The 12696-nt window shown below is 39.0% G+C and overlaps 1 protein-coding gene across 2 annotated transcripts; it reads right to left on the bottom strand.

The window, feature by feature from the left end:
• LOC109328301 (thylakoid lumenal 16.5 kDa protein, chloroplastic-like) lies at positions 1756–11000 on the bottom strand. Of its 2 annotated transcripts, XM_019561707.1 has the most exons (5): positions 10743–10999; positions 10496–10712; positions 3091–3230; positions 2397–2469; positions 1756–2126 (listed from the first exon to the last, which is right to left on the bottom strand). In XM_019561707.1, exons 1-5 carry the CDS (start codon positions 10842–10844, stop codon positions 2017–2019), a joined length of 642 nt encoding a protein of 213 aa, XP_019417252.1. In that variant the 5' UTR covers positions 10845–10999; the 3' UTR covers positions 1756–2016. The 2 variants fall into 2 exon arrangements, with proteins under 2 accessions (XP_019417252.1, XP_019417251.1); XM_019561706.1 differs by having other exon boundaries at positions 10496–11000.

Here is a 12696-nt window from a genome sequence, read left to right as displayed (position 1 = left end):
TAATCTAAGATCCTACAAGTATCCTCGTTACCAAAAGACTAAAATTGAGAAATTGGTGATAGAGATGCTGCAAGCAGGGATGATTAGACCTAGCATAAGTCCATATTCTAGTCCCGTTATCTTGGTTAAGAAGAAGGGTGGATGTTGGAGATTCTGTGTGGACTATAGAGCACTCAACAAGGTAACTATCCCTAACAAATTTCTCATTCCTATCATAGAAGAATTGTTATATGAGTTAGGAGGAGCTCAAATTTTTTCTAAGCTGGATCTTAAATCTGAATACCACCAAATTAGGATGAGAGACCAAGACATTGAGAAAACTGTTTTTAGAACTCATGAAAGGCATTGAGTTTGTGGTTATGCCATTTGGGCTAACCAATGCACCTTCTACTTCTACTTTCCAAGCATTGAGGAGTGAAGTGTTGAAACCATTTCTTAAAAAGTTTATCTTAGTCTTTTTTTTATGATATCTTGGTGTTTAGTACGGATATGGGAACACATGAATAGCATTTGAAGTTGGTATTAAAGGTGATGCAAGATCATGCTTTAAGAGCTAACAGAAAATAGTGCACTGTTGCTCAAGCTAGGCTGAAATATTTGGGTCATGTAATTTCTAGTCAAGAGGTAGAAGTTGGCAAAACAAAGGTAGCCCCCATGTGCTCTTGGTCCAGACCCAAGGATATAAAGAGTTTGAGAGGGTTCTTGGGACTTACTGATTATTACAGGAGATTTGTGAGGGATTATGGCAAGATAGCCAAACCCCTCAGTGATATATTGAAGAAGGATGAGTTCTTATGGACTGAGAAGGCTATAGAAGCTTTGAAATCAGCCATGGTTCAACTTCCCTTACTAGCAGTCCCTGACTTCACCCAAACATTTGTAGTAGAAACAGATACATCTAGCAGGGGATAGGAGCAGTCTTAATGCAAGGGGGCAAGCCTCTGACTTTTTGGAGTCAAAGGTTATCTCCAAGGGCTTAACAAAAATCAGTTTGTGAAAGGAAATTCATGGTTGTAGTTCAGGTTGTGCAGAGGTGAAGACACTACTTATTAGGAAGGCATTTTATCATCAGGATTGATTAGAGAAGCCTCAAGTTCCTAACTTATCAGAAACTTTTCACAGAAGAGCAGTTCAGGTGGGTTGTGAAATTGATTAGGATGGATTTTGAGATCCGGTTCAAACTAGACAAAGAAAATTCTTTAGAGAAGGGAGATGTATGCAACTCTATCTTTGTTTTCCATACCTGAAAAGGAGGAGTGGACCAAGGAAGTAAAAATAGATCCTAGATGGAAGCAGGTAATTCAGGATCTACTGATGTCACCAAACAACCATGAGGGGTATGAGTTCAGATGAGGGTTATTGCTACACAAGGGAAGATTAGTACTAGCCAAAAAGGACAGCCAGTTGTGTTTTTTGGGTAGGAAAGAAGAGTCACATTAAGAAGTTTGTGGAAGAATGTGATGTTTGTCAAAGGAACAAACATTCTACCTTGACTCTAGGGGGTCTATTGCAACCTTTGCCTATTCCTACAAAGGTGTGGATGGACATGTCAATGGATTTCATTGGAGGGTGCCAAGAGTTCAAGGGAAGGACGCTATATTTGTAGTGGTGGATAGGTTGACTAAGTATGCACATATTTTTTTGCCTTAGGCCACCCTTATTCTGCTAAGGAGGTGGCTGCTTTGTTTGTGGATGAGGTTACTTTCTAAATCTCTTCTAAAATTCCAGTTCTAACATACTTATTGCATTAACTGATGGACCAAAACCACAATTACATTATCTTTCAACAAGTTGAAAGTTCTTTCCTTTCCCATGTTTGGTGAACAAAAACAAAAACCATCTCATTAAATAATGTCACCAAAACTGAAAATTTAAATGAGACTGTTGATGAAGTGGTGCAAGATAAGTCCGAGAAGAGACTGCTCCAAGACACCAGTTATGTACCGGGCGAGGAAAATTAATAGAATTCTCTATTGATGGATGAAATGAACTGATATGTCTTGTAGATTATTCCCCTCAAAGCCCCTTAAGTTGTATAGCCAGGCCTGTCAAGGATGTCCACTTCTCAAATGCACTGGCCGAAGACACGAAGGCAAGCTTGGAGGATTCAATGTCTTTCTTAGAAACTGCGGAAAAAAAGAACAAGAAAGTGTCAGCATGTCCTCGTAAAAGTTTCAATGAATATTTCAGAAGAGTCTATTTCATAGTTACTAGCAATCTGGTATGAGTTCGAGTATGCAGTTCATTATAATACGCGGATATATCATTACTACAAGATTACTTTAAAGTGAACCTACAATGTAACACACAGGCTGTTTTCCTTTGAACATGTATAGAGCAGAAGAATAATTTCTATTTTCGTGATGCAGATTCATAGTAGGATACATGCAACACACCTGATGAAATCAACGAAGCTAGTGAGGAATTGAATGTGTCCACCTCAGTCTTCTCTTCAGGACTGGAGCTCAGCTGTTAAAATGTTACCCGAAAACACAGTTGCCTAAATCTTCAGAGGCAGTTAAAGAATGATTAAAATTAAGGAAAACTGGAACAAAATCTATCAAGCTAAATGTTTAAACTTTCAAATAGAAGTTGACGAGTATGCTCTGATCCTTAGTGTATCTCCTAATGGAGGTAATCAGTTAGAAATTTGTTAAAGTAATGTTTCTTTCAATCTTGATGCCTGAAATAGAAAATGAAGGGAACAATTTTCCCTGTCCTGAAAATTAAGAATCTGAAGCTGCAATGAGAATATAGATATTAAGGGAATAAACTTCTCACAGTTACGTGATTAAGAGGGAAATTAGATTACTCTATCGCCGCAGATACAAGATTTGTAATAATTTCTAGTATGCGGTATGCAATTCGTCACTTCTTGACATTAAGATCTCAAGGCCTGTGGCACATGAATTCTTAAACAGGAATTAGCTCGAAGTTCATAGAGCTTCAAAGCAAACCTGGTAACAGAGTAACTATGGATATTACCATAATTTAGAACTGATTTTTTCATATCAGAAATTTAAGATGAAATATTTAACAACATTATTTCAAATGAATCAGTCATTTCACTATTTCAGGAACCCCACTTACCTTATCAAAGGCTATATTAGCTTTTTTAACCCAGTCTGTATCAGTGCCTTCCCCAAGGACAGAACCAGCAGCAGATAAATCATTGTTTTCAATTGCTTGACCAACTTCGCTTAGCTTGTACACCAGTTGTTGAAGATATCCTGCTTACAAGTATCACTTTTTCAGCACGAAAGTCACATCAGGAACAAGGCCTAGCCAAACGCATCTTCTAAGGGTCTGTTTGTAAGTTGAGTTTTGGAGGGGAAGAAATGGAAGGGAATGCTTTAGAGCCATCTTAGAAGTGTATTACATGGTTCTCAAGTCTTCCCCAAAAAACCGAACTCGCAAACAAACCCTGAGAGAAAATGCCTAAATAAAAATCAATAGCAAGGAATACAAATAGTTGAAAGTGAAGCGAGTTAAATCCCCTAATTCTGGAGACTGCCATGATTGGCAGGGGAAAAATGATCCAAGTTAGTGTGATATGACGTCTTCGAATCTTTACTGTACTACATTATTGTTATTTACTTATACTGAGAGCAATACAAGCCTGACAGATACGAATGTCATCAAGTTAATTGTTTGTAATATCAAACATTGTTCAATTTTTTATGCTTGAAAATAATATTCACAGTACAATGTACACCAGGAGAACATGGAATGTCAAAAAATCAATTCAAGTTTGAAATATGTGAAAGAAACATGTAAATAATTGAATATCAGATTTGACACAAAACCAACAGTAGTACAAACAAACTTTATGAGGAAAATTTGTTGACTCTAAACCATCAAGATATGTGATGCAGTAACAGAACAGTAACAACAGAGAACAATGTATATTGGTGACAGAAAAGAGTGTAAGAACAGAATATTATGAAATGGCAGAGTATTAAGCAGAATGAATGGTAAACAGATGTATATTTTCTATTGATGAGGGCTGGTTTACACTTATGAAAGCAAGGTAAAATATTGATAGACTCAGCTATCAATCCATAGAGGTATCACTCTATTTCTCTTTCCTATAAGAGATTTCTTAATGCTCTTCTCTCCCCTCTCTTTGTGTTAATATAACAGAATCTGCCTTCTCCTTTGCCACCTCAGCTTTCCTCCCACGTTTCCTTACATAGACCCTCCAAATCTTGGGTTTCTTACCAACCTCAAGGCCCACCTCTCCACCTACGTTTCTATCAATTGCACCCTCCTGAAGTTCAGCCTTGTCCTCAAGGTTAAAATCTGGAAATTGTCCTTGTAGGACAGAATTATCCTCCCAAGTAACATCCTCAACGGATTTGTTCTTCCACTGAATGAGACTTTGAGGAACTGAGACGCCTTCATGGATAATCCACCGTGTCCCAACCAACTTCTCAGGATACACATCATGAATTGGATCAACACCCAGCTCTTTAGGAAGATCACCATGCACTTGATAATCACCAATGGCTTTCTTAAGCAAAGAGACATGGAAAACAGGGTATACCTTAGAATTTTCTGGTAAATGCAATTTGTATGCGACTTCTCCTCGTTTCGCAATAATCTGAAATGGGCCATAAAACCTTGCGGCTAACTTTTGATTGATCCTTCGCATCACGGATTGTTGACGATGAGGTCTAAGTTTAAGGAAAACCCATTCGCCAATCTCAAACTTCACATCACGGCGCTTCTTATCCGCGTACTTGGTCATTTGTTGTTGAGCCCGTAACAAGTGCAGTTTGAGTTGGTTTAACGCTTCATCACGTTCACCTAACTCCACAGCCACGGCTGCCACTTTAGTTTCATTGCTTAAGAACCGCAGGATATTGGGTGGAGGTTGTCCATACACCACTTCAAAAGGTGTTTTACCAATAAAAACATGAAATGTGGTATTATACCAAAATTCTGCCCATGGAATCCAATATGACCAAGTTTTGGGTTGATCGGATGCAAAACAACGAAGGTAGCCTTCCAAACATCTATTAATCACTTCCGTTTGGCCATCAGTTTCTGGGTGATATGCGGAACTCATCTTCAATTGCGTCCCCTGCATTTTGAATAATTCCATCCAGAAATGGCTAACAAATAAAGGATCTCTATCACTGATCAACGTCATAGGAATGCCGTGCAACCTCACTATTTCTTTGACAAACAATTCAGCCACGGTCTTTGCGGTATACGGGTGTTTCAACAATAAAAAGTGGCTGTATTTAGAGAGCCTGTCCACAACTACCAAGACTGCATCAAACCCCTTAGATTTTGGAAGACCCGTGATGAAGTCTAAAGAAACATCCTCCCATATGGCATTAGGAATCGGAAGAGGTTGAAGTAAGCCGCCAGGAGTTGTAGCCGCATATTTTTGTCGTTGACAGATATCACAAGCTCTCACATAATCACGAATCACTTTTTGCATACCGGGCCAATACAGATTTGCAGCAATCCGTCTATATGTTCGGAGGAAACCCGAGTGGCCTCCCATAGGTGTGGCATGAAACTCTTTCAAAAGTAAAGGAATAGCAAGAGATTTAGGAGATATTACCAAACGCCCTTGGTAGAACAAGGTGCCTTGTTGAACCGTGTACCCTTTTTTTACCGTCGGGTTTACTTTCAACTCCTCTATTATTTTCTGAATTGCCGCATCACCTCTGACTTCCTCCAATAATTTTTCTGCATCAATCCACGTGGGATAAGAAACCATAGTAGTCAATTCTACCTCATCATAACATCTGGACAGTGCATCGGCAGCTTTATTTTCCTGTCCTGGTTTATATTTGACCTCAAACTGGTATCCCAAAAGCTTCGCCAACCAACACTGCTGATCTGGTGAAGAAACCCGTTGCTGCAAAAAATATTTTAGACTCTTGTGATCCGTATAAACTACAAATGACCTCCCCAAAAGTAGTGTCTCCAATGCTGAATAGCAAGAACCAAGGCCATTAATTCTTTCTCATATACTGACTTAGCCAAGTTCCCAACCGACAGTGCTTTGCTGAAATAAGCAATGGGTCGTTTTTGCTGCATAAGCACAGCACCTAGGCCCCTCCCTGCTGCATCGCATTCTACTTCAAAAGGCAATGTAAAATCGGGCAACATTAATACGGGTGAAGTTGTCATTAAAGTCTTCAACTTGTTGAAGGCTTCCAATGCAGAAGGACCCCACATAAAGTTGTTCTTCTTTGTCAACTCAGTTAATGGCTTGGCAATTTTACCATAGTCACGAATGAACTTTCCGTAGTACCCCGTGAGACCAAGAAATCCATGAACTCCCTTGACGGACTTGGGTTCTGGCCAGTCTATCACACACCTCACCTTTTCTGGATCCACAGCCACTCCACTCCCTGATATTACGTGGCCCAAGTAATCAACACTTTTACACCCAAATTTGCATTTAGCTTTGTTTGCCACAAAACAATGTTCCTGCAACACCGCCAACACTTGACTTAAATGGTTTAAATGTTCCTCCTCATTTTTGCTATACACCAAGATGTCGTCAAAGAACACCAAAACGAAACTTCGAAGGAAAGGTCGAAACACTCCATTCATAGTTGCCTGAAAAGTTGCCGGGGCATTCATCAATCCAAACGGCATGACTAAGTATTCATAATGCCCATTATGTGTACGGAAAGCTGTCTTGTGCACATCAGCCTCATGAACACGAATCTGATGGTACCCAGATCTCAGGTCAATCTTAGAAAAAATAGTTGACCCAAATAGTTCATCCAACAACTCATCCACAATTGGAATAGGGTACTTATCTGGAATAGTGGCTTTGTTTAGAGCCCTGTAATCCACACACATACGCCAAGAGCCATCCTTTTTTTTAACTAAAATCACCGGACTAGAAAAAGCACTCATGCTTGGTCGAATCACCCCTGCATCTAATAACTCTTGAACCTGTCTCTCAATCTCATCCTTCTGATAATGTGGATATCTGTATGGCCTCACATTAACTGGTCCAGTACGCGCCACTAACTGAATGTAATGCATCTGTTTTCTTTCTGGCGGTAGGCTTATGCGTTCCTGAAACACTGTTGGGAAATGCTGCAACAACCGAATAACCCCTTGCTGCTCTTCTTCACTAACTACATTGTCCTCATGCTTCCTTTGTGACCACCACCAATCATGTTTAGTTGTGCTCCCCTCAAGAAATGAATTCAAGAAACCATGCTTCCCGATACAACTTCCTTGACTTTGTAATTTCACCTCTGCCCCATCATACCAAAACTGCATAGTGAGCCGTTTCCAATCCATCACTACCTTCCCTAGTATACTCAACCAGGACACCCCCAAAACAACATCCAAACTGCCTAACTCCAGCACTAAAGCATCAACTTCGAACATCTGGGATCCCAATTTGATTTGGATCCCTTTACATATTCCTTTAGAGAGAATTTTATGGCCATCCCCGAGCTTGATGTTCCTTGCTGTCATAGGTGTAATTTGAAGCCCTAATGCCACGGTGATTGCTGGAGAGATGAAATTGTGGCTAGCTCCACTATCAATCAACACCATCACTTCGATACCTGCTACCTGACCCTGGCGGTAGGCTTATGCGTTCCCGAAACACTATTGGGAATTGCTGCAACAACCGAATAACCCCTTGCTGCTCTTCTTCACTAACTACATTGTCCTCATGCTTCCTTTGTGACCACCACCAATCATGTTTAGTTGTGCTCCCCTCAAGAAATGAATTCAAGAAACCATGCTTCCCGATACAACTTCCTTGACTTTGTAATTTCACCTCTGCCCCATCATACCAAAACTGCATAGTGAGCCGTTTCCAATCCATCACTACCTTCCCCAGTGTACTCAACCAGGACACCCCCAAAACAACATCCAAACCGCCTAACTCCAGCACTAAAGCATCAACTTCGAACATCTGGGATCCCAATTTGATTTGGACCCCTTTACATATTCCTTTAGAGAGAATTTTATGGCCATCCCCGAGCTTGATGTTCCTTGCTGTCATAGGTGTAATTTGAAGCCCTAATGCCACGGTGATTGCTGGAGAGATGAAATTGTGGCTAGCTCCACTATCAATCAACACCATCACTTCGATACCTGCTACCTGACCCTCAAGTTTCATGGTATGACATTCTCCCAAGCTACCCATCACGCCAATCACCTTGCATTCTGCTTCAACTTCCTCATCTTCGTCATTCTCATGTGCTTCGAGTGCAATAATCTCACCATCATCCTCAACACCTTCTCCTTCACCCAGAATGAGCAACCGAAGAGAGTGTTCTGGACATTTGTGTTGGGTTGGATGATACTTTCCCCCACACTTGAAGCAAAGCCCCTTTGCCCTCCTCTCCATCACTTCTTCATAAGATAAGCTCTTGGTACCCTTCCATCTCTCCACTGCATTGTTTTGTCGTTCTGATTCTCCTTTTCTCGCCGTCGACATCATGGAAGGAGAAGAAGAGTGACTCGGATTCGTAGAACCCGTTCTGGAACCCACAAAAGATGTCGGGTTACTCCAACCCGGTTGAGCAAAACGGGTTTTTTGATTGGGAGCCCCTCCCCCACTTCTATTAAACAGATTGGGCCCAATCCACTCATTTCGGCCCATCATTTTTTTTCTTCCATGGCTCCTTTCTTCTTCATCATCTTCCTCCCTTAACTCACCTTCTATGTCTTTTGCCATTCTCATCATTTCCAGACGCGATTTAGGGTTTAATGTGTGAATTCTCCTTCGAATTTGGGGTTTCAAACCACTCATGAAGTATCCCAAATATTGTTTCTCAGGTAAACGTCCCACCTGGGATGACAATTCAAATGCCTCCACAAACTCCTCTACACTCCCTGTTTGTCGCAGGGTTGATAACTCCTCGAAAGAATTTTCTAATCGCCTCCCTCCATAACGAGCAATGAGAGCTTTCTTCAATTTTTCCCATGAGAGAGCATCCTCGGTCTCCAACAGCAAATTGAACCAATGTATTGTGTTTCCTTCCATACTCACCCTCGCCAATTTCAATCGCATTGCCTCCGGTGTGTTTTGCACGTCAAAATAGATCTCAGCGCGGGTAATCCACCCTACTGGATCGTCCCCTTCGAATGCCGGCAACTTCACCTTTTTCCCCGAAAGTCGAGATTCGCCGTTTGTATTATCGCCGGACGAATTTTCAGCCTCCATGTCCCGACTTTTCTGACCGAATTGCTGACTCAACTCAGCAAGAACCAAACTCTGCGTTTGCATTTGAGCCACTAAAGTTTGAAGAGTGGTTCGGACTTCCCCCATTTGTTCTTCTAATGCCTCAACCCTATCTGACATCTTCGGTGGCATCTACTGTGTTCCTTTCCTCCTTCGCCTCTGGATCCGGCAGGTCGGACCAATTGATGCAGTAACAGAACAGTAACAACAGAGAACAATGTATATTGGTGACAGAAAAGAGTGTAAGAACAGAATATTATGAAATGGCAGAGTATTAAGCAGAATGAATGGTAAACAGATGTATATTTTCTATTGATGAGGGCTGGTTTACACTTATGAAAGCAAGGTAAAATATTGATAGACTCAGCTATCAATCCATAGAGGTATCACTCTATTTCTCTTTCCTATAACAGATTTCTTAATGCTCTTCTCTCCCCTCTCTTTGTGTTAATATAACAGAATCTGCCTTCTCCTTTGCCACCTCAGCTTTCCTCCCACGTTTCCTTACATAGACCCTCCAAATCTTGGGTTTCTTACCAACCTCAAGGCCCACCTCTCCACCTACGTTTCTATCAATATGTGTGACCAAGGAGCATTCTAGATGCAAACCCTCAAATTTGTGATTCTAAATTTATATGCATTTTTGTGAGCTAAACTAGTTAACATAACGAAATAAAATCATAATAGGACAAACAAATTATGCATAGTGGCAATCCTTAGGTGAAGATGTGAGAAGACTTCTGCATTCCCCAAAGGCAACAATGAAGTACTAGGTTTTAAGCTACAGCCTACAAGTGCAAATGTGGCTTCAATATTGTGATTTTAGTCAATGTTTTAAATTTGGGTTTGCGATCACTACAAACGCCCATATGTCAAGGCTTTTGGAGTCACCGAAACCATATCATGCCGCAATTGTGGTCACATCCTCCGTAATTGTCCAAAACATATAGATTTTGAAACTTTTCGAAACCAAAACAACTATTTAAAACCATGATTTTGATAGTCATGCAAACCCACCACCATCATCATTGGAACAATAACAACTACATTTTCACGCAATTATGGTAAATGCAATGTAGGGTTGTTGCTTAGTAACCATGACCTCACATGAGTTCAAATCTTGGGAACAATCTCTCTGCTTGCAGAGATAAGGTTGCCTACTCTCCCTAGACCCCACTAAATAGGAGACTTGTGTAGTGAGATGCCTTTTTTATGGTAAATGCAACTTAACCCGCAATCACGCAGTTGCAGTTTAAAACAATATTGTAGTCAAAAGCAAAAAAAAAAATTAACATTTTGGACCTGTTTCTATCTTGGATGAATTGATCAAACTTTCCCTCTCAAGTCTCTGCTTTCTGTCCCTCTTCACTTTTTCCAAGAGCTCTATATCATCATCTGCCTCAAGTATTGCTGCATTTGCATCAAACAAGTTCTTACCAGCCAATGAAAACAAAAATGTGGTAAGAAAGCATCTTTTTGTTATAATTGGAAGATTAAGTGCTTCTTGGTTATCTTTTTTGCAATTGCAAAGACTTGATTCTCTCTTTTTCACAGTGCTTTTGATGGGGTGGTAGTAAAAATATGTTGGTTTTGTTAATGATGAAGATTGTAGTGTGAATGGGTTTGAAGTTGAGAGAAAATTTGTTGCCATTTCTGTTTCCTTTTTCTTCTTCCTAATTTTTTTTTTTATTTTCTTTTGTTTTGTTTTCCTTATTTTCAGACATTTTGTGTAGAAAAATTCAAAAGATGTGGTAATTTGGAACTTTTGAGGATAAGGTCGCTGGATTTCTGTAATCTGATCTGGTCATTTTTCTGAGGGGCATTGTCGTCATATTGAAAAGGTAACTGGATATCCATTAGAACAACTTGGATGTAGGATCATAGGTGTAAAATCCTATCACTCGGTTCGGTTCGACCCAAGTATGATTGGGCTCTACAGCATCTAGATTCATCGGATTCTATTAATATCTAGGGTTTGATAATATATAAATATAATATCGCTCAACCTATCCTATGGTTATTGATAATTGAATGAATATCTTCTGTCCCAAAAAATATATTACTTCATATGTTTATAGTTATAATTGGTCAAAAAAAATTAATTATTGAATTTTTAAACCAATCAAATGCAATGAAACATGAAATGACACAAATTTATGGGAGAGAAGATATGATCTAGAATACATATATATTTTATTGCAAGAACCTATCTAATATTATAAAATCATATTTTTAAGTATTTTTAATTTTGTTTTTTGTAGTTATTTAAGATATGGTCTATTATTAGCTCACCTTGCCCATTTACCTTTCTAATTTACAATTCCAGTCTTCTTTCTATTCATGTCAAACCTTTATTTTTATGTAATTTAATTTTTTTCAACCTTTAAATTTTATAATCTTCAATTCCAGTTCTCTAATTTCAGTCCTTTACATTTCCACTCCTTTAAATTCCTGTTAAGCCTTTATTTTCAAGTCTTTAAATTTAAGTTTTCGTCTAAATTTATGTCCAAACCTTGCTAGCAAGTCCAAGTTTTTATTTCCAAATTTAAACAAATTATGTGTTGAAAATAATTACCATATAAACTTGCAAACCCACACGATCAAATATTATGTAAAAGACACAAGTTTAAGAAGGTAATTTTTCACCACCATCAAATAAAATCATCTACACCACTGACTGAATCATATTATTAAAAATAATCACTAACTCTAAAACTTGCATGAAAGGACAAAAATAAATATCCTAGAATTTTCAAACACGGTACAAAAATTGCCAAAACAAACCTCACCTCTCTGCAAAAGCAGCAGAATAAGAAGGAAAAAAAAACAGTAAAAAAAACTTAAAATAGGCAAGCCATTACGAAAATGAATGCTTTCCCAAATACCAAAATAAAGTGAAGAAATGATTTTCCTTCCCACGTGTTAGCAAGTACGCAATAACACAATACACTTTAATAATTATATAAACTGTTTAATAAATTGACTAACCTATCTATAAGTCCAAAATATATTAATGAAGTGTAACGGTTCAATGGGTCAACCGACATATGAATATCAGAACCTGAAAGTACCAAAACCAGCTCATGAAGGCTAAAGATATATCTAAAAGGTAACTTACAAGATTGGCTTACACGATAGGAGGATCACAAGCCATGATATCATTGGACCATCCTTCGGCATAAGGTAAGCTTGTCCCACTTCGTATGAATAGAGGAGGTCATTTACATGTGAATTATCTCTAGTTTATCATCTCTCTGCTCTCTAGTTTCCTCTTGCCCTTTATAAATATCCGCTTGAACGTCAGAGTTTCTTTTTTGAAACTGACCTAGGGCAGTTCAAGACCAGTTTTCAGTCAAGTTCCACAATATTAAAGAAATAGAATGAAGAAACATAGAAAGGAGATAGAAAACAGAAAGAATGAGAGAGAATGAGAGAGAGATTGGAAAGAATGAAATTCTGTTATTCATCAAAAGTGTTCCTACAACTGTCAAGTTTGGTATTTA

Source organism: Lupinus angustifolius, chromosome LG15 (genome assembly GCF_001865875.1).
Source record: "Lupinus angustifolius cultivar Tanjil chromosome LG15, LupAngTanjil_v1.0, whole genome shotgun sequence".
NCBI lineage: Eukaryota > Viridiplantae > Streptophyta > Magnoliopsida > Fabales > Fabaceae > Lupinus > Lupinus angustifolius.
The sequence above is the reverse complement of the archived record's forward strand: the minus strand, read 5'-3'. Positions and strand labels throughout refer to the sequence as shown.

What these genes read in the sequence shown, in the direction of transcription:
- LOC109328301 (XM_019561706.1), bottom strand. Translation starts at nt 10,844, where the DNA reads ATGGCAACAAATTTTCTCTCAACTTCAAACCCATTCACACTACAATCT. An exon ending in CTAATATAGCCTTTGATAAG is followed by an intron (nt 2,470 to 3,090) that starts GTAAGTGGGGTT and finishes ACATTTTAACAG; the next exon opens with CTGAGCTCCAGTCCTGAAGA. An exon ending in AGCTTCGTTGATTTCATCAG is followed by an intron (nt 2,127 to 2,396) that starts GTGTGTTGCATG and finishes TTTTTTCCGCAG; the next exon opens with TTTCTAAGAAAGACATTGAA.